The sequence below is a fragment of the Euleptes europaea genome, chromosome 3 (assembly GCF_029931775.1).
Source record: "Euleptes europaea isolate rEulEur1 chromosome 3, rEulEur1.hap1, whole genome shotgun sequence".
In the NCBI taxonomy this organism is placed as follows: Eukaryota; Metazoa; Chordata; class Lepidosauria; order Squamata; family Sphaerodactylidae; genus Euleptes; species Euleptes europaea.
This window is the reverse complement of record NC_079314.1, coordinates 110,988,749-111,007,737: the sequence shown is the minus strand read 5'-3', so window position 1 is coordinate 111,007,737 and position 18,989 is coordinate 110,988,749. Positions and strand designations below refer to the sequence as shown.

The 18,989-nt window shown below is 43.9% G+C and overlaps 1 protein-coding gene across 1 annotated transcript in view; it reads right to left on the bottom strand.

Moving 5' to 3' along the window:
* The window catches only part of AEBP2 (AE binding protein 2), a 47,713-nt gene that overhangs the window by 16,406 nt on the left and 12,318 nt on the right, over window positions 1–18,989 (bottom strand). Inside the window, exons 2-4 of the mRNA XM_056846958.1 lie at window positions 9,078–9,285; window positions 2,679–2,786; window positions 25–211 (exon numbers count right to left, since the gene is read on the bottom strand). Coding sequence (XP_056702936.1) covers window positions 25–211; window positions 2,679–2,786; window positions 9,078–9,285 — 503 coding nt within the window. The remainder of the gene's footprint in view (window positions 1–24; window positions 212–2,678; window positions 2,787–9,077; window positions 9,286–18,989) is intronic.

Genomic DNA, 18,989 nt, shown 5'->3' with positions numbered 1-18,989 from the left:
ACTGCACAGATCGCCCATGCTTACGTAATGAGCGCCTCCGTTTGTTCTTTAACTTCCTTCTTTTGTTCATCCCAGCTTTTGAAGGAGATTCTTCTTTCCCCTTTGGCTGATTGGAAACCTTTGAAGAATTCTGCTGGCTGAAGTGCGTCGGCACGTGGCGAGCCAGCCCGCTCTGAGACGCAAAACTTGCGTTGCACCCTCCAACGACGCACTAACAAAACGGCAAACGCACAAGTCAGTCGTCACCGTGAGCAACAGACAATGGAGAGATCGACTGGGTTTTTTTTGTTTTACTTTCTTCTCACTTTCATAGAGGAATCCTAGGAAATTAAGTCAACATAGGTCATTAACGCATGCCTGGTTTGTCTTGTGTTTCTCCCAAGTATATGGCGAATCTCCCTTTTCTAAACGCATGGCCACATGCGGAGTGTGCTATTAACCCACCTCCCTCCGCTACTTTCCCAGGTTAGACAATTCGTGCCTTGTCGCGATTATAAACAAAAAATCGTGTCAAAGCACAGGGTTCAGTCATGTGTGTCAGTGCGTGACTTGACTCCGCCTCCTCCCAACACCACTTTCCCCTCCCACCACTCCTTTGCAGCCTGACCCCGACTTTGGAGCCTTACCGCTACGGGAGGAGAAGGCGGGGGCCGAGAGACTGGCCACCGCCGCACACGCCGCTGGGAAGAAGGCGGGGGGCCAAGAGACCAGCTGCCACTGCACCCACTGGTGCAAAAGGAGGTGGAGGGCCTCCACCCAGGGGGATGGTAGAGTGGCGGCGGCTCCTTACACTAGTTGCTGCCGCCTCCACCCACTGCTGGCTTCCCGCTTCCACCTGGGGGATAGTGGGGTGGAGGAGCGTGGATTTACCAGCAACAAAAATATGCAAGAGGAGCCATGCGTTAATGGCCATAGTTAAATTATGGAACTCCCTGCCCCAGGATGTGGTGACGGCTACCAACTTGAAAGGCTTTAAGAGGGGAGTGGACATGTTCATGGAGGAGAGGGCTATCCATGGCTACTCGTCAAAATGAATACCAGACAAAATGCATACCTATTCTCTCCAGGATCAGAGGAGCATGCCTATATTAGGTGCTGTGGCGAACAGGCAGGACAATGCTGCTGCATTTGTTGGTAAAATGAGTACCCAGTGTGCTGGGGATAAAGTGTAGACAATTGGGGGAAGCAAACCACCCCGCAAACATAGTCTGCACAGTAAACGTCATGATGCGATGTCACCCCATGGGTCAGTAATGACCTGGTGCTTGCACAGGGGACTACCTTCACCTTTTAAAAAAGTTCTTAAATTAAGCTATACAGAATTAAAGGATTTAGAACGCTTCTCAGTTCTGAAGGCTTAAGAGGAGCCAAATTTTAAAACAAAATGCTGACTTAAGATTTAGTTTTCCTAAATATTTACGGTAAACTCTACATTTAAATTGTCAATTAAACTAGGCCTGAAAGTCTTTCAAATCCTGGCCTAGGTGAATGGTGCTGCCTTGTGCTCAATTGACACAATTAGCTTAAACCGGATATGAAACAGAAACACTATAGTCCAAGGTATATACTTAGAACTTGCCTGCAAGAGCTCCCCCACCCCGTAAGCATTATATAATAATACTCAATAATTTCAATATTTGGGGTATTTTTTCTTTTCTATACTGGATTGTTATCATTACCCCCACCCCCTCATATTTATATTGAGCTTATGTTTTAAACTGTTAGCTGCTTAGGTGGCCCTTGTAGGGGCAGAAAGGTGGGATACAAATGTTTGTAAATAAATAGCACTAAAATGGAAACAGAGCGCTGGAATTTGAAGCCAAAGAGGCTCCAGATCATCTTTTAAACTGATTTGGGGAGGGGGGAACCAACAGGATCTCAGAAGCATCTAATTAGGTGAATGCCAGCACCTACTGGCAATGCTGTTTTTTAATCCCTATTTGACACGGCCGGCTTAAATGCCATCTGCAAACTGTGGTTCAGTTATGGGCATCCCTAGCATCTTCTACATTGAAACCTGTATAGAAACAAATGTATTTAAGGAAATGTTTGTCCTTTAAATTCTTGTAATACTGAAGATGATTTTTTTCCATGAAGCCTATACCATGATGAAATTTTTAAAATGTCAAAAGTAGCAGGGTACATTTCTATAAACATTCCCAAATACAGCTGCCAGGTCCCCCCGGCCACCAGCGGGGGATGGGGGTAGGGTTGCCAGATCCAAGTTGGGAAACTCCTGGAGATTTGGGGATGGAGCCAGGGGAAGACAAGAGACCTCAGTGGGGTACAATGTCACAAAGTACACTCTCCAAAGCATCCATTTTTCCCCAGGGGAACTGATTGCGGTCATCTGGAGATAAGCTACAATTCTAAGGGATCCAGAGGTCCCACCTGGAGGCCAGCATCCTTATTCCCAAAACAAACTGCTATACAGATCTGTATAAGCAGCTGCTCTTGGCTCCTTACCAGTCAGTCAAACACAAACATCGGTGTTTCAAAGCTGCAAGCAGTTAAAATCCCCAGCACAGAAAATGCCAGAAATCATGCAGCCCCTTCTCAGCTTCTTAGGACTGCTGGGACTCACCATGTCTCCGCCGTGCAGGCAGAATAAGCCGATCACAGAAGCAAGTAAGCACCTACAGGCACACCTATCTTTTAAAAGGAAAACGCCAACTTACCTTGAACGGTTTGTCACCACTGTGGGTCAGCATGTGCCGCTGCAACCAGCTCTGACTTGTTGATGGTGTGTTGTAAACTTTGCAGCCTTTCCATAAGCAAACGAAAACCTAATTGCCCCCCAAAAAAACACCCAAAAACAGGCATTAAAGAAATGCAAATGCCTACCTACTTCATCTTTGTTCTCTACAAATACTAGTAAAATTGTCACTTTCCTGACCGAATTTCCAAGTGCAGTGTAAATTCGGATTTTTTTTTAAAGTTTTCTACAACTGTAATTCATTTTTGGTATTAGAAATTTGGCCAGATTTCTGTTGGCAAACAAGTGTACATAAGCACAGCAGTTCACACCTCTGAGGGCAGACTCTGACAGTTCTTCTCTCACCAACAGCAGCAACTCTGTCCCAATAGGTTGTATTCAATGCAACTCTTGTTAAAAAAAATCCAGACCATATCGAAACACTACACTAAGTTCAATGTCTTCATTTCAAGCACCAAGTTTAAAGACCAAAACCCAAAATTAATAAGAGAACAAAGATAGGCATCATATGGCAGAGACTCTCCAGCTAAGAGAAACTTGAAATTTGTTAGGGCATAATCACTAGCATAAATGGCCTCTTCAAAAGGATTAAACAACTTTAGTAAGCACAGTTCCGTTGGTGTCTTAACCGGAGCATCCCTTGGAATGAAAGATACTGAAGACAGACGTCTATGCACATCTATCGCCAGCTGCGCTGCATGTGAAATTGCTTACGATGCTTTGTGTATACTCAACTGCAAGAACTGTTACTCCAGCCAAAGACTGGATTTCTGATATTTTTAAAGGCAATTCAGAAAATGGGTCAAAACACAACAAGGTGTGCGAGATACTTGGGAATCTTTAGGAGCAACAGCTTTTCCCCCCTGGATAGCAGCTTCTTTTGGTGATGGCAGAAGGTACGTTATCCACTATGACCATTCTGGATGTGTGGACCCACTGGTACTGCTGCAAGTTGACTTCTTTCAGCCTCTCCTCAAAAGGGAAGTTTTTATATTTAAAGTATTCTGGTTCTGGAGCTGAATACCTGATGCCTCAGCTCTATTTAGAATCCATCTGTTTTCATTTATTCTTCCATTTCCACACATGATAGGATGTTAGAATAACAGGCTGTCTTAGATTTCCAAGTCACAGAACAAAGGCCTAAGCAGATGATGCAAAGAGAAAAAAGCTACTTTGGAAGAACGAAAGTTAGCTCAAAACTGAACCAGTAACTGCAGGTGTTGCGTACTGCCTATTGTGGTAACTTCCTTGGCTTGCAAAAATTTAAATAACTGAGCCCGCAACACAAAAAATGATGACTTCTGGATGAGAAACGTGTCCGTTGAAAGCCCATTACATTAACTCCAGAAGAAATCTGCTGATCTCATCAAACAATCAAAAAGAAAAGAAAAAAGAGGGATTACTTGTACAGAGTGACTAAAATTCAGCAAGCCTGAAATGAACGGCATGAGCTGTTCTGCAACTCACCAGCAGATGGTGAACATCCATAAACACAACACACACAAGAAGCAGTAAATTGTCAAGCCATTGTTTGGAAGAACCATAGCATCTTCCACCTCCCGGAAGCAAGATTCTCACTGCGTTTACTACGTTCTCTTTCCTAAGGCCAAGGAACACAAAGCTGAAAGTCACACTTATCTGAAAACTGCCAGGATATGAATTTGACATTTTACTTAAATGTTGTATAGTAATTCAAACACCATACAATATTACACAAATGTACAAATCCTCTGAAAGGCCTGGTGTAGGAAATAATGCAGGGATTTTGCTGTTTCGTTTTTGTATGGTGGGGCAACAATAAATAATTTGTATGCTGTTTTGCCTGTTTTAAAAATTTCGTAATCCAAATTGCATCCTTAGATAAAGATACAAATTGGTTTCTGATATTTTAAAAATACAGGGGAGAAAAACAGGATTTTTATGGCCCACAAGAATTGGAACCTTTTTAAAATAAATTAAGATCTATGCTAGAGATTCTAGAGTGTTTGCCCACGCCACCTGAATAATTACAGACAAACTCCTAAGTAAATTCCTTTGTACTACATGGCTCACGTCTGTGATATGTATATGACTCTTCCGTAAACAAATTTCTTGGAATGAACATGGAAGATGGAAAACCTGATAGCAGAACAGAATGTGAAACATTCCAGATGATCTATCTTCATTGCCTAATTCCAAGACAGTACTCTGGTATGCTACAATCAAGTTTAAACATGGATTTTAAGCCTACTTCAATCTTGAAGACTACTTCAATCTTGAAACTTGCACTTGAATCTGTGCAGGTTTTCTTTAAGAAAGATTCTTATACATTTCATGTACAGATTTAGACTGATAATAGTGTAATATTTCCTATAATTTAGAGCACTGCACTTTGATATGCGCCAATCATCATTTTAATTTTTATCATAATTTTGCTGAATAAAACTGATATAAATAATAGCTAGGTAACACTTTTGAGTCTCAGCAATTAAGGCAGACTATGAATAAACTGAATAAACAAAATAAAGAACATATGCTCCCATTCGCGCCCTCTTCTCATCCCAGGACATTTGCACCATCGCTAACCATGGCCATTAACGCATGGGTGCTTTCTCCCTCTTTTCTCCTGGGAATGCAGTGAATTGGCAAGGTCCCCACGCACGTGCTTTTCACAAGCGCGCATTAACCCCTCTGTCTTCCGCTACATTCCCAGGAGAACTAATTCCTCTGTTATTGCGACTTAAATGAAAGTCGCGCAACAGAGGAAGGAGCTGGCACGGATCGACTCCCCACCGGGAGACTTCTGGGCCCCGGCAGCAGCGGGGAAAAGGTGCAGCCGCTGCTTTCCTGGCCAGGGCGGGGCAGTGACTTCTGCCGTGCGGGGAAAGCAGCCGAATTTGTTTGTCCCTGTTTTACGTCCCTGTGTGTTCAATTTTTTGAATGAGGGAACATAAAACGTGAGATACACCAGGGACAAACAAATTCAATTATGGCCATGCGTTAATGGCCCATGTTTCCCATTTTAATCAGGATTTAATTCAGGATCTGAAGTTTGCAAATCCTAGCTAAATGCACATTCTAAATTCAATGGTTTGAAGTTTAGAATCCTGCCTCCCTGAGCATGAGAAGGAAACCACCCGCTGCTGAAGATGTCCTCCGCCCTCAGAGAAAGGGTCATTCCTAAACAATATTAACATTTTATGATTGCTTTGTACAAATATCAAACAGAGGTGACAACAAAAATTTTCATTGTTCAGTTATGTAAAAGACTTCACATTCGACGTACATGTTTAACGAACATGCCACTATAGGTAGTAGAGATTAGCTATTTAACCTGTAATTTCATAACAGGTTATTCTGAAATGAGGTATCTTTCGGACATCTGACTGCACTTCACAAACTAAAGTCTTCAAAGTAAATGTCTGAGGTTTGCTAAGGGCCTAGATTTACTCCCAGCACAGCTGACAGTTAAATTATATAGAGTACCAAAGATTTGTTTTTGCCTTTTTACAAAACTCTAAAGCCACATCACTCTTGAACACATGAAGCTGCCTTCTACTGAATCAGACCCTTGGTCCATCAAAGTCAGCATTGTCTACTCAGACCAGCAGCGGCTCTCCAGGGTCTCAGGTAGGGGTCTTTCACGTCACCTACTTGCCTAGTCCCTTTAACTGGAGATGCCGGGGGTTGAACCTGGGACCTTCTGCTTGCCAAGCAGATGCTCTACCACTGAGCCACAGACCCTCCCCTCTTTTGTCAGTTGGACCTGCACTATCAGAATGATACACCATAAATGTGAAGGCAAAATGCTCAGTGATTTCCTGAAGGGCCTATAATTTCTTCCGAGAAACAGCAGCAACTATATATTGTTTAAAAGTTACAGCATCAGAACCACAATGGAATACACGTTCGTGGACACACGGTGCGGCCTCTCCAACCTGATTTAAGGGATATCATCATCTCAAAACTGGACAGCATATAAAACTATCCCATCTATACTCATATTATAAAGGGGTTAACTGGACAACATTAACTAACTTGTGAGTTAAAAATGCGTTTTTCTTAATATGATTCGGCGATGCTGTGGAAGAATTGGGGGGGGGGGAGATAAATTATTAGGAATGAAAGACTGCGACACTGTCTATTTCCAGGGCTGCTCACTCTGGCAGACAGGAGGCTGTCCTGCCCCTGAAAGGAAAAACAGCCACTCAGCTGAGCCTACGGGAGTGCTGCTCCTGCATCCAATCACCTTTGAGAAGGGGGAATAGAATGCTGGAGGGAAACACAGGGGGAGCGAGTTCAGGACTGCCTCAGGGGGAGAGCAGTGACAGCTCAGGTCGGGCTCGGCAAAAGAGCAGACGGAGTGAAGGGTAGCTCTGCTTGGTAGCGTGGTAGAGCAGTTTAGCTCTATCTCTGGGAGAGTACCTGATTGTTAGGCCTGTCTCTGGTGATGAGCAGATGTACAATTTAGGCAGACTCTTGGGAAAGGGCAGCCAGTCGTGGGTGGAATCCTGCGTGTGAGAGAGAGGATCCAACCTAGTGGCTAGTCAGGAAAAGCCTGTTTGTGCCTGAAAGCATTGAAGAAAATCCTAACTACTCTATGAAGCCACAGCTAGCTTAAATTTATGTGCCTCCGCCAAGCTGCTCTTTTATTTACCTGGAGACCTGTACTGCTGATCTGCTCCTTGAGATCAGCCTGTAAATAAATAAATCTTCTCTGCTGTTGAAATACTAATCCTGCCTCAGTGATCCCCATAATCTCCTGGTGCCAAAACTTATCCCATGGCAGCAAATCCAAGGCCTACCATTAGAACACCTGGTAACTGAGGGGAAGGTTTCTAGTTCAAAACAAACTTTTTTTTTTTGCCGTCAAGTCAAAGCTCACTAATGGCGACCCTCCAGGTGGGGTTTTCAAGGCAAAAGGCATTCAGAGGTGGTTTGCCATTCCCTGCCTCCGCATCATGACCCTGGTATTCCTTAGAGGTCTCCCATCCCAATACTAGCCAGGGTCGGGACTGACAGTGTGTGATTGGCCCAAGGTCACCCAGCAAACTTCCATGGCGCAAGTGAGGATTTGAACCTGGGTTTCCCAGGCCCTGGTCTGACACCTTTCCACTACAAACCTAGATCCCCAAAAAACATAGGAGACTGTGTGGGTCCCTTCAGTTGGTAGAAAAGGCCCGTCACATTCGCCTATTGCCAAACCTCAAAAATCTATAGGACTGTACAAATGCCTTGACTGCTGATGTTCAGGGGTAGATGAGCAGGACGCCACTCATCTCACCCCCAAATGAGGGTGGTAGAACACAGGAGGACAGTATTCTTATCTCTCCCTTCCCACACAGCATGGGTGATTAGGGGAGGAAATTGAGGTCCCGCCTGCATCTCCAGACTCCAATCTTTCATTCCGAGATGTTTTAAAGTTGCTAGGGGCTTCACGCAGGCCAGTCTCCTTTGCCAGTTTTCTTCTTCTTTTGTCCCTTGATAACTGTTGACTAACTCCTCTCAATAGTCCATTGCTACTGTAGGTCAATAATCACACTCTTTGCTCCCCAGACAGCTATTTTTAAAAAATTTTGAATTTCTAGGTTTCCCCCCCACATATCTAGAGGGCTATAGGATGATGAAACTCCTGCTCAGCCTTGTGAGTGGTATTGTTTCACTGGCCAGCTGATAAGCACAGGACCATCAAGTTTGCTCCTAGAAGATTTGAATGAATTGGTGTTGGTGGAAAGTGCCATCAAGTTGCAGCCAACCCCTTAGGGTTTTCCAGGCAAGAGATGAACAGAGGTGGGTTCCCATTGCCTGCCTCTGCGTAGCAACCCCGGACTTCCTTGGTGGTCTCCCATCCAAATACTAACCAGGGCTGACCCTGCTCAGCTTCTGAGATCTAACGTGATCAGGCTAGCCTGGGCCATCCAGGTCTGGGCTGAATTAATCAGCTCTTAAAATGTTTATATGTGAAACAGATTTCAGGCTGCTTAAATAAATATACATCAATTATTCTAAAAGAGCGATGGAGCAGTGTGTGTGTAAGACCAGGACCAACACAACAAGGATTCAAACCCAAAGCCCACTGGGCTGTCTTCACAACTCATGATCTTTCAACTTAGATCAAAATCAGAGGCTGTTGTGAGAATAAAGAAGGAAGGAAAGACAGTATCCCAAGCTCCTTGGAGGAAAGGCAGAAAACAATTAAAATCAATAAAACAAAACAAAAAGACGCATCTGGAATCAAGTTAACTGCAATAGCTACACACACACAAATACACACACAACGCAGACACCATATGGATTTAAGTGGGTTTCAAGCCGCCCCAAGCTTGACCTTGGTCAGGGAGGGGTTTACATTCAATAAATAAATAAATAAAACAAAACCAACCCCTCCTTGCTGGCCATCTACATGTATCGAGCGAATGTGGTCCGCCAGATCCGGGCTGGAGTTGAAGCAAGCGTGGCACTGGTCCCAGCAGCAGTTATAAGCAATACTTTTTGCTGACGAAGCAGTAACTCCTTGCCCGTTCATCATGACTGGAGTAGAACGGCCGCTGGAAATTGTACTGTCTGCATCCATGATGGTACTGCTTATGCTACAACAGAGAGGGGGGCAGGGAAGAATAAGTTAATCAATTGTTCAGTATTTTCCAGTAACACCACTATTGCAATTAGGTTTATTTCTGCTTAGATGATAACATTAAGTAAACAAAAGTTAACAAATATTACTGGTAAGTATATATCTCACAAAGCAAATATTGGTGGCTGCAAGTTTGGCTCTTGACTCAATCTTAAGCAGAACTAGTTGTTCAAATATTTTTTAAAACGAACTAACCACCGAATCTCAATACAGGCTACAAAGGACTTTGGCTGCACTGAGACATCATGAAGAAACCTTTATTTGACTATCATGAGGACAAGCAAAAAACCTTCAGGCGTGCACATTCCCCCCCCCCCCCCAATCCATGAGTGGGATATTAAAAGCTTCCCAGTTTGGAACTAGCAGCATATTTTGCTTGACATAAGAAACAACTGAAGTGTCTAAATGTGATTTGATCCCTTGCCTACAAACCAGGAGCAAACTATTGTCTAGTATACCGGTGATTCGGCAAGTGGACAGTTTTTCATTTGACTTAGTCTGACCATCACAGCAACCTGCAGGAATCGTCATTTAGCTTGGCCATGAATTAAGACAGAATGAATATTCCCTCGGTCACAGAACTAAGCTTCTTGCGCCATTCTAACAAAAAGCATGGCTCTCCACAAATCAATTTAATTTTCCTTTTCTGTCTCCCCCCCCCAAAAAAACCACTGCATTATATAACCCAAAAGAAGTATACTTGACAATTTCATATCACATTAAATATAGCCCACTCGGTACAGGCTTCGCTCAAGTAATGGTAAAACAGTGTTGCTTACCAGTAACTGTTGTTCATCAAATGGTCCTCCTTGCAGGCACACATGGGAACTGCGTGTGTGCAGGCTGGCCTGCGCAGTTCCCATGTGGGACTGCAAGGAGGCCATGAAGATGAATATTTGTTGCTTTTCTGTCCACTACAGCTAAAACTCTACCCTATGTCATGTACAAATAAACACTAGCTTTCCTTTGCCTCTTCTGAACATAATTCAGAAGTAGTTTATTTAAACATGAATTTAACCAGCTACTATTTAAGCACTCTTCTTCATAATAATAATTATTTACAGCAACAGACCTAAGCATGCATACTAGGGCATCAAGTTAGGTTGCATAAAGACTAATGAATAAAAATGAAATGTCAAGAGTTGTCTTGGTCAGAGGAAAAGGTAAAGGGGTTTGCATAAAATTTCCAAACAGAAGACAACAGTGTCTTCCACCGTTCACACTATGATTTGGGATAGTAATTAAAAGTTATATGTTCAGTATTGTTACTTTTATAATTTGGAAAATATATGTCACCTCTGCAGAGCCCTGCTTGAAGTGGCTCACAAGGTAAAACAACAATACAATTAAAATCTATGCTACGCAATACCAAAGCAACTGCGTAAAATGGCTATCACAATGTAGTTGCAGTCCAGGCTAATTAAGTCTCTAGTACCTAGCCACACTAGAATTATGTTGGCATAGGGATGTGCATTTTGAAGAAAAAAATCTGTATTTTTCAGATCCAGATATCATGGAGCTGAAAAATATTGGTATCCCTGATTTCTTCAGGAATCTGATATTATTTGACTTCATTATTCCCTATGGGGAATCTTTCCAGAGGGCTGGAAGGGCTGTTTTTGGAGCAAATTGCACCAAAATTGCAGTGGAGCTGCTGGTGCCTGTCCTTTAAATAATCGCCCAAGTTTCAAGTGAATTGGAAAAGAAGGTCCAATTCTATGGGCCCCTGAACAAGGTGCCCCTAGCCATCCTCCATTGTTTCCTATTGGTGGGAGAATTCCATGCTTTCTTCAGGGAAAAGAATAGCCAAAGACACAACAGCAAGCAAAGCAACCCTTGACCAAAAGCCTCTCAAAACAGACAGAACCAACAAGCCCAAAGAACCAATGCAGAACCACAGAATCTTAGCAGAAGTGTGCCAGCCTAACACAACAAATGTACAACCTGAGAATCCAGGCTAATGTCAAACCAGAGAACTCTCCAAACAAATAGAACCAAAAGTTGCAAACCCAACAGCTGCAACATCAGAAAATACAACTCCAATGTACAATCCAAGATCCACAGCAATGCCAAAATAGAGAATCCACAGCAAACCACAAACCTGACACAAACCAACTTGCACAAAGAACACAACGTTGCAAGATAATAGAACTAATTTCAAAGCACAGACTCTAAGCCAAATCAACCTGGCAAGCTGAAACCAAGCTCTGGAAAGAAGACACTGACAGAGAGGCACAGCAAAATTCAAGAAAAATAAACCAGTCCTGGGAACTTTAAAACCACTGGATCCCAATACTCCCAGTTACTCACAAATATTTCCAGGATTTTTCAGGACCCATTTCACAGTATCCCGGAACATTCCTGATACCACCCAGAGACCCAAATATATTCGGAAAATACCAATAAGGTATTTTTTGATAGATATTTGAACTGGATATATCCAAAGGCACATCCCTAGGCCCTGATCATCCTCGTCACTCTCCTCTGCACCCACTCTATTCTGTCCACATCCTTTTTGAAGAGAGGCTTCCAGAACTGCACACAGTACTCCAGGTGTGGCCTGACCAATGCAGTATACAGCGGGACGATGACATCTTGCGATTTGTCTTTCCGCCACTATTAGTGAATCTGGAGTAAAGACTACCGCTTCCCTCTCTGCCTTTTGCTCTTGCCTCAGTATGAAGCAGAGCAGCAGGTGAGAGAGTGAGGTTGCCAAGGTGCCCGGATGGTGACCAGGTGACTGTGAAAGGGCATAAAACCTCAACCACCCAACTATGGCCAGCTTGCTCTTTTCTTGGCTGGCCGCTGTAGTGCTCTCTCCCTCTCCTCTCTGCAGTCACCTTGCTCTCCTCCCAGCAGCTCCCCACACAGTGCCAAGGTGAGAACACAGAGGCTACAGAGAAGTGACTGTGGGAGAGGACAGGTCCTTTATTTCCAGTTCTGGAATGCGGCATAGTTAAATTGTGGAACTCCCTGCCCCAGGAAGCGGTGATGGCTGCCAACTTGGAAGGCTTTAAGCAGGGAGTGGACATGTTCATGGAGGAGAGGGCTATTCATGGCTACAAGTCAAAATGGATACTAATTATGATAACACAAACCTATTCTCTTCAGGATCAGAGGAGCAGGCCTATTATATTAGGTGCTGTGGAACACAGGTAGGACAATGCTACTGCAGTTGTCTTGTTTGTGGGCTTCCTTGAAGCACCTGGTTGGCCACTGTGTGGACAGACTGATGGACTTGATGGACCTTGGTCTGTTACAGCATGGCCTTTCTTATGTTCTTATGAGGCCCACAGTTCTGGGAAGCTCACAGCATATTCCTCCAGCAGCAGTTGTTTTAAGGAGGGAACCCCCTGACAACCACCAGCCCTTCTGGGCAATGACCTTGCTGCTCATTTTCCTGGAATATGGAGCTGGTGTCACATTGGGGAAGAGCCACAGGCAGCATGTCAAAGAGCCACGTGTGGCTCCTGAGCCACCACTGAATGAGCCACTGTTTCACACATTTCAATATGACGTATAGAAGCAGGCAGGCAGCACAGACATTTCTGAGCTTGTAACACAGTAATTTTGAACACATTGAAGACATGAAACTGCCTTCTACTGAATCAGACCCTTGGTCCATCAAAGTCAGCATTGTCTACTCAGACCGGCAGCGGCTCTCCAAGGTCTCAGGCAGGGGTCTTTCACGTCACCTACCTGCCTACAGGAGCCCCGTGGCGCAGAGTGTTAAGCTGCAGTACTGCAGTCAAAAGCTCTGCTCACGACCTGAGTTCGATCCTGACAGAAGTCAGTTTCAGGTAGCCGGCTCAAGGTTGACTCAGCCTTCCATCCTTCCGAGGTCGGTCAAATGAGTACCCAGCTTGCTGGGGGTAAAGGGAAGATGACTGGGGAAGGCACTGGCAAACCACCCCGCAAAACAAAGTCTGCCTAGAAAACATCGAGATGTGACGTCTCCCCATGGGTCAGGAATGACCCGGTGCTTGCACAGGGGACCTTTACCTTTACCTGCCTAGTCCCTTTAATTGGAGATGCCAGGGATTGAACCTGTGAGCTTCTGCATGCCAAGCAGATGCTCTACCACTGAGCCACAGCCCCTCCCCATTGTTTTCCTAGACTTGAAATGATATGCGAGAGACACCTGGATGTGAAGCCACACGCATTTAGAATCAGTGCATAAATAACACTGCCAATCTTTGAACTACAGGTAAGAGAGCTGGCAACAGGCTCAATACCTCTCCCATCTTCTCACTTCCTTTGCCCTCCCCATAGTGTAGCAGGTTGCTTATGTCAGCACTAACCATCTTTAACATTAGCTAGGGTTGCATCTGTTCAGACATAACGCTACATCACAATTAGCACCCTGGATGGAAAAGAAAGGTATTACACAGGAGGGAGCCCAGAATCTACTTAATCTGTAGTGCAAAGTTTCATTCACCATGCCTTTCTGCCATTACAGCATGCAAGGTAGCTAATAAAATGTAAAACCAATAAAAGCCAGAAGCTTTAAAAATGTTAACACCATCATAGCCAGAAGGAGTAGACAAAGAAAAAACAGCAAACAAAATTAATAAATTGTACATCAAAATTGTATTTTGGTCACATTATGAGAAGACAAGAGTCACTGGAAAAGACAATCATGCTAGGAAAAATTGAGGGCAGCAGGAAAAGAGGAAGACCCAACAAGATGGATTGACTCTATAAAGGAAGCCACAGCCCTCAGTTTGCAAGACCTGAGCAAGGCTGTTAAAGACAGGACATTTTGGAGTACGTTGATTCACAGGGTCGCCATGAGTTGGAAGTGACATGACGGCATTTAACACACACACATCCAAATGCCCTCCAAAATACAGATTTTACACCATGAGCGCATAGGAGGTTTGGTTAAGTCAGAAGTTACTGAAAAGGCCCTCGCTCATGCAAACACCCATTTGATCTCAGATGGTTGAACAAAGAAGAGGTCCCAGATGAAGATTTAAGTGAATGATCCATGGCATGTGATTCCCGACTGTGGCTTCAAATCCAAAAGAACCTAAATGGAAATGTGTGTGTGGGGAAATAACAGGGAGCTTTGAGATGCTCGATACCAACTGGCTGACTAGCAAAATGCTCAGCTCATTCCAACAGGTGTGTCACACCAATGCACCTTGGGCCTGACTGTAGACATGGGCATCCTTGCATCTCTTTGGTTTGGAAACTGGCCCCCACTACAATGCAGGAAGCAAACCCTTCCCCTTTCTTGGAAAACGGAAACCGAACCGCATCTTTCCCCCAAAGCAAAGAGCTCCTGCTAGCTTTCCTCAGCCTTCTTGGTGCCAGATGTGCCGATTTTAAAACGCCCCTGCCGTGTTGCCCTTCATCTGCAGGGAGAGCCTGTTTTGGAAGCAGCTGCCTCTGTCGTGGGAGGATGCTTGATTTAAGAACATAAGAACATAAGAAAGGCCCTGCTGGATCAGACCAAGGCCCATCAAGTCCAGCAGTCTGTTCACACAGTGGCCAACCAGGTGCCTCTAGGAAGCCACAAACAAAACGACTGCAGCAGCAGCATCCTGCCTGTGTTCCACCGCACCCAAAATAATAGGCATGCTCTTCTGATACTACAGAGAATAGGAATGCAGCATGACTAGTATCCATTCTAACTAATAGCCATGAATACCCCTCTCCTCCATGAATATGTCCACTCCCCTCTTAAAGCCCTCCAAGCTGACAGCCATCACCACATCCTGGGGCAGGGAGTTCCACAATTTAACTATGCGTTGTGTGAAAAAATACTTCCTTTTATCTGTTTTGAATCTCTCGCCCTCCAGCTTTAGCAGATGACCCCGTGTTCTAGTATTATGGGAGAGGGAGAAAAACTTCTCCCTGTCCACTCTCTCCAAACCATGCATAATTTTATAGACCTCTATCTATTTCAAACCAGGGTGGATAAAAATCAATTTAAAAAATTGAAAAAATCAGATTTTTAAAATTTAAATCAGATTTTTAATATAATGCTTTTTGAAAAATCTACCTAAAGATACATTATAGTTCAAAGGATATTCATTATGAAATAAGGATTACTTTTAAATTATGTATCATTGACATGATATACAGAGGTTACATGGATGGCTCCCGCAATAGGAACAGATGTCAGAGCCCTATCATGACTTGGAATTTGTCTCTACACAATCGCCATCCAAAAGAGATTTTACAACTGGTCTCGCCTACAATACTCGGTTTTGCTTATCTTGGCTCTCCTTCACTGTTAGGAGAAACACTGGCGATCAAAGGGATTTGAAGAGATTCACTGGAAACTGAAGCAACTCTAACTGAAATGCCAAGTGTCAGAGTACAAGAAGCACACTATAAAACAGAGGTAACAGATAAGACGGTTTTCACAGATAATTCTTTGCTCCAATTAAAAAGCAAGGTCAGAAGGGTGCGAGGCAGGAGCAAATAATGTGTGCACTTCATACCAAAAGAGCAAAACAGGTGCAAAAAAAAAAAAAAAAGTAGAACACACACACAGCTGTGTAGAAAAAAAAGTATTTTTTATCCACAATATGGTTTGTGAAGCCCTCTCCAGGGAAGCTGCCTTTACAAATTAAGACAGACAGCTAAATCTGCTCCCTCTATCAGTATACATGGGGGACTGGGATGCAATATACAAGGTCTGTTTAAAAGTGGCAAGCATTCAAAGTCTCGGATGCGTGCCTTCTGATCATTACATTTTAAATATAACAAACCATAAGAACTTCTTAAAAGTACTTTTACTCGTGAATTTTATCCACCACCGCCACCACCCCTCAAGCTAATCAAATAAAGGCTTGCAGTCCACAACCTACACCAAAACAAAATGCTAAAAAGGGCTGCTGGTTATCTGAACCTAGAATTATTTAGCTCTGAATTCACGGATATAAAAATTACCAAGATTGGGGGGGGGGTTTATAATGCAACCCCTAAGCAGAGCTAGACCCTTGTAAGCACAATGACATCAAGAGACACAGAAGGGGGTACCCTCTGTTTAGGATCGCACTGCAAGTCCAATAAATTTTATCCCCATTAAGAATGCATGAATTACATTTAGCAACTATCCCTGTAAACATTCCATTTGAATTACTGCCTTTTACTGAAGGCAACAACAACACACACACACAAACTGTTCCTGTTGCGGAGTTCAGTCCTCCAAGGGATTTTATTTCATCACTATTGCTAGTAATCCCTTTTGGCAAATTTAATGACTGTGCCTGCTATCTCGAGCTCCATCTGTACCTCACTCATAAAAATTGTAAGGACAAACGGAGCCAAGAATTTATACAAAAAACCCATTGTAGCTTCCAGTAAGAAACGGCTACGAGGCCGATTGTAACTTTTGTTTGTTTGTTTTAAAAGCAGAAGTCAAACACGTGCAAAAGGCTTAAGCAACTTAAATGAAGTTTTTGCACTCTGCCATAAAACCTTCTCTCCTAAAGAGCTTGACCAGGATTGCCTTCCCTCAGGCGCAACTGAGACCTGACAGATGGGCCATTACACCAGTGGCCTTGAAGGTCAACATGCAGGCTGGAGCCGATCAATAGTAGCCTATTTCAGAGACGCAATCCCTCTACTGAGAGCACAACACCACCTATCTGCAACCAAAGGCTAAGAGAGTCAAATTGCAGTTTTTAAAAGCCAACCAAGAATTGTGCTTCTTAGTCAAAGCTAAATATTTCAGAGCTTGGATGCGCAAAAGGTCCTGCATTGCATAAACAAGTCACAGCATTTTCCCTGGACTTTACGCTGGATCTGTGCATTTTGAGTAAAGGAGCAAGACAGAGATATGCTCCACTCTCCAAATTTCTCCTGCTGCATACACAGGTATTGGCCTCTCTGTTTCTTGTCATGTTGATGCTTGCCAGGATCTAGTGTACCAATGGCAAGATTCTGCTGGCTGACAGTGTCCAATTCCACAGAATCACTTGCCGGGAGGTGGGGGGGGGGAGGATATCTTAAACTTGTGCTCCCTTTCCCACTGAATTCTGTTTCTTCTGCCCGAGACAAAAAATGAGCTCTGTGAACCAGATTGGCTATGTTTAATTTTCGACTTGGGAAGGCTTTGAGAAAGTTTGAGAATGCTGACATTCCTTATTCCCTGAAGCCATTTACTTAGTTCCTGGTTATGAAAAGGAATACTAGTTCTTGGATTTGGAGGTAATTGGCAGCTGCTGAATCACACTAGCGTTTAATATTCAGTAACACATTTGATGCCAAATGCTCAACTACAGTACTACCACAGCTAAGTCCAGAAATCCACACTCTTAAATGAAACCAGGAATTAATATTAAATGTGAGCAGAATTAATCAGAAATTGTTTGTGGTGGGGGGGTTTCTCTGCTCATCTGTTTTCAAAGTATAATTATATTCTCAAAACCACAAGGGAAAGGGTGAGAAATGTGTTTAAAAAAATGAAAACGGAGCACAGCTTTAAGCAGTCTGCGAGCATAAGCAAAAAGGTATGGGTTAGGGAGAAAGAATGTCACTTGGCCCTGCTCCATTTCTTCCATTCGTTTAAGCACCAATCTTGCAAAGAAAAAAAATGATGTAAAAAATTGTCAAGAGATATTCACAGCCAAAGGTAAAGCACTTTTTTGTTTTAACAAAAGCAAGAAATTTCCATTTACAGATTTTCAGGCCTTGCGCCAGACTTCAGAGAAATTTAGAGGGCTTCTCACACAACAATTTGTACCTGATTACAAACACGCAAGTATGGGCAGAGCAATCCTGATTGGGAGGGGGGTAGTTAGGGGACGCCCGAGGATGGTGCAGCCACGCCACTTCCTGAGAGGCTTCCTGGCCCAAAATTTAAAAAAAGAACAACGGCAATCCGCACAAAACCCTGTGAAACTCTTCCACTGAGTTTCATGGGGCTACATCAGCTATTTTGCAGACGCAAGTAGCCACCTGCAAAAAGGGGCATCCCCAGCCTGATAGGGCTTTGGGTGCTGACTAACACCAGCTCCTCTCCCAGGAACACCCCCATCACCGCTGGCCCAAGGCCTTGCGCTGGAGAAATGCTGCCGTGGAGGCAGCACCGGTGTCTGAGGCTTGCGCTGCTACACAGCTCCCCTGTGCCAGCATCCATGCGTATGGGGCACGCTGGCTCCTGAGCAGCTCCACCCCCCCCCTCAGGATCTCTCGGAAAATGCATGTATTTTGGAAGCAGAATATGCATCAACTGAAAAGTGGACCCATGCATATTTCATTAGAAGTGATGAAGATTAGGCCCTCAGTTGTGCTCATTTTAGAAGGACACACATACATGTATCACCTTTCAAAATTGATGCAGCACATATTAATTTTGTACTTATGCTACACTCCATAAGAATGTCAGAAAGGCCAAGCTGGCTCAGGCCAAGGCCCATCAAGTCCAGCAGTCTGTTCACACTGTGGCCAACCAGGTGCCTCTAGGAAGCCCACAAACAATACGACTGCAGCAGCATTGTCCTGCCTGACTCCACTTACCTTAACTATTTTAAGAGAGCTGAGTACAACATAAGTACAAACAAAAAAAAGTACAAAAAAGGATATGCCTATGTCACAGGGGCCCCCAACCTTTCTGAGCCTGCAGCCACATCTGGAATTCTGACACAGCATGGTGGGCACAGCAACAAAATGGCTGCTGCAGGAGACAGAGTCAGCCAC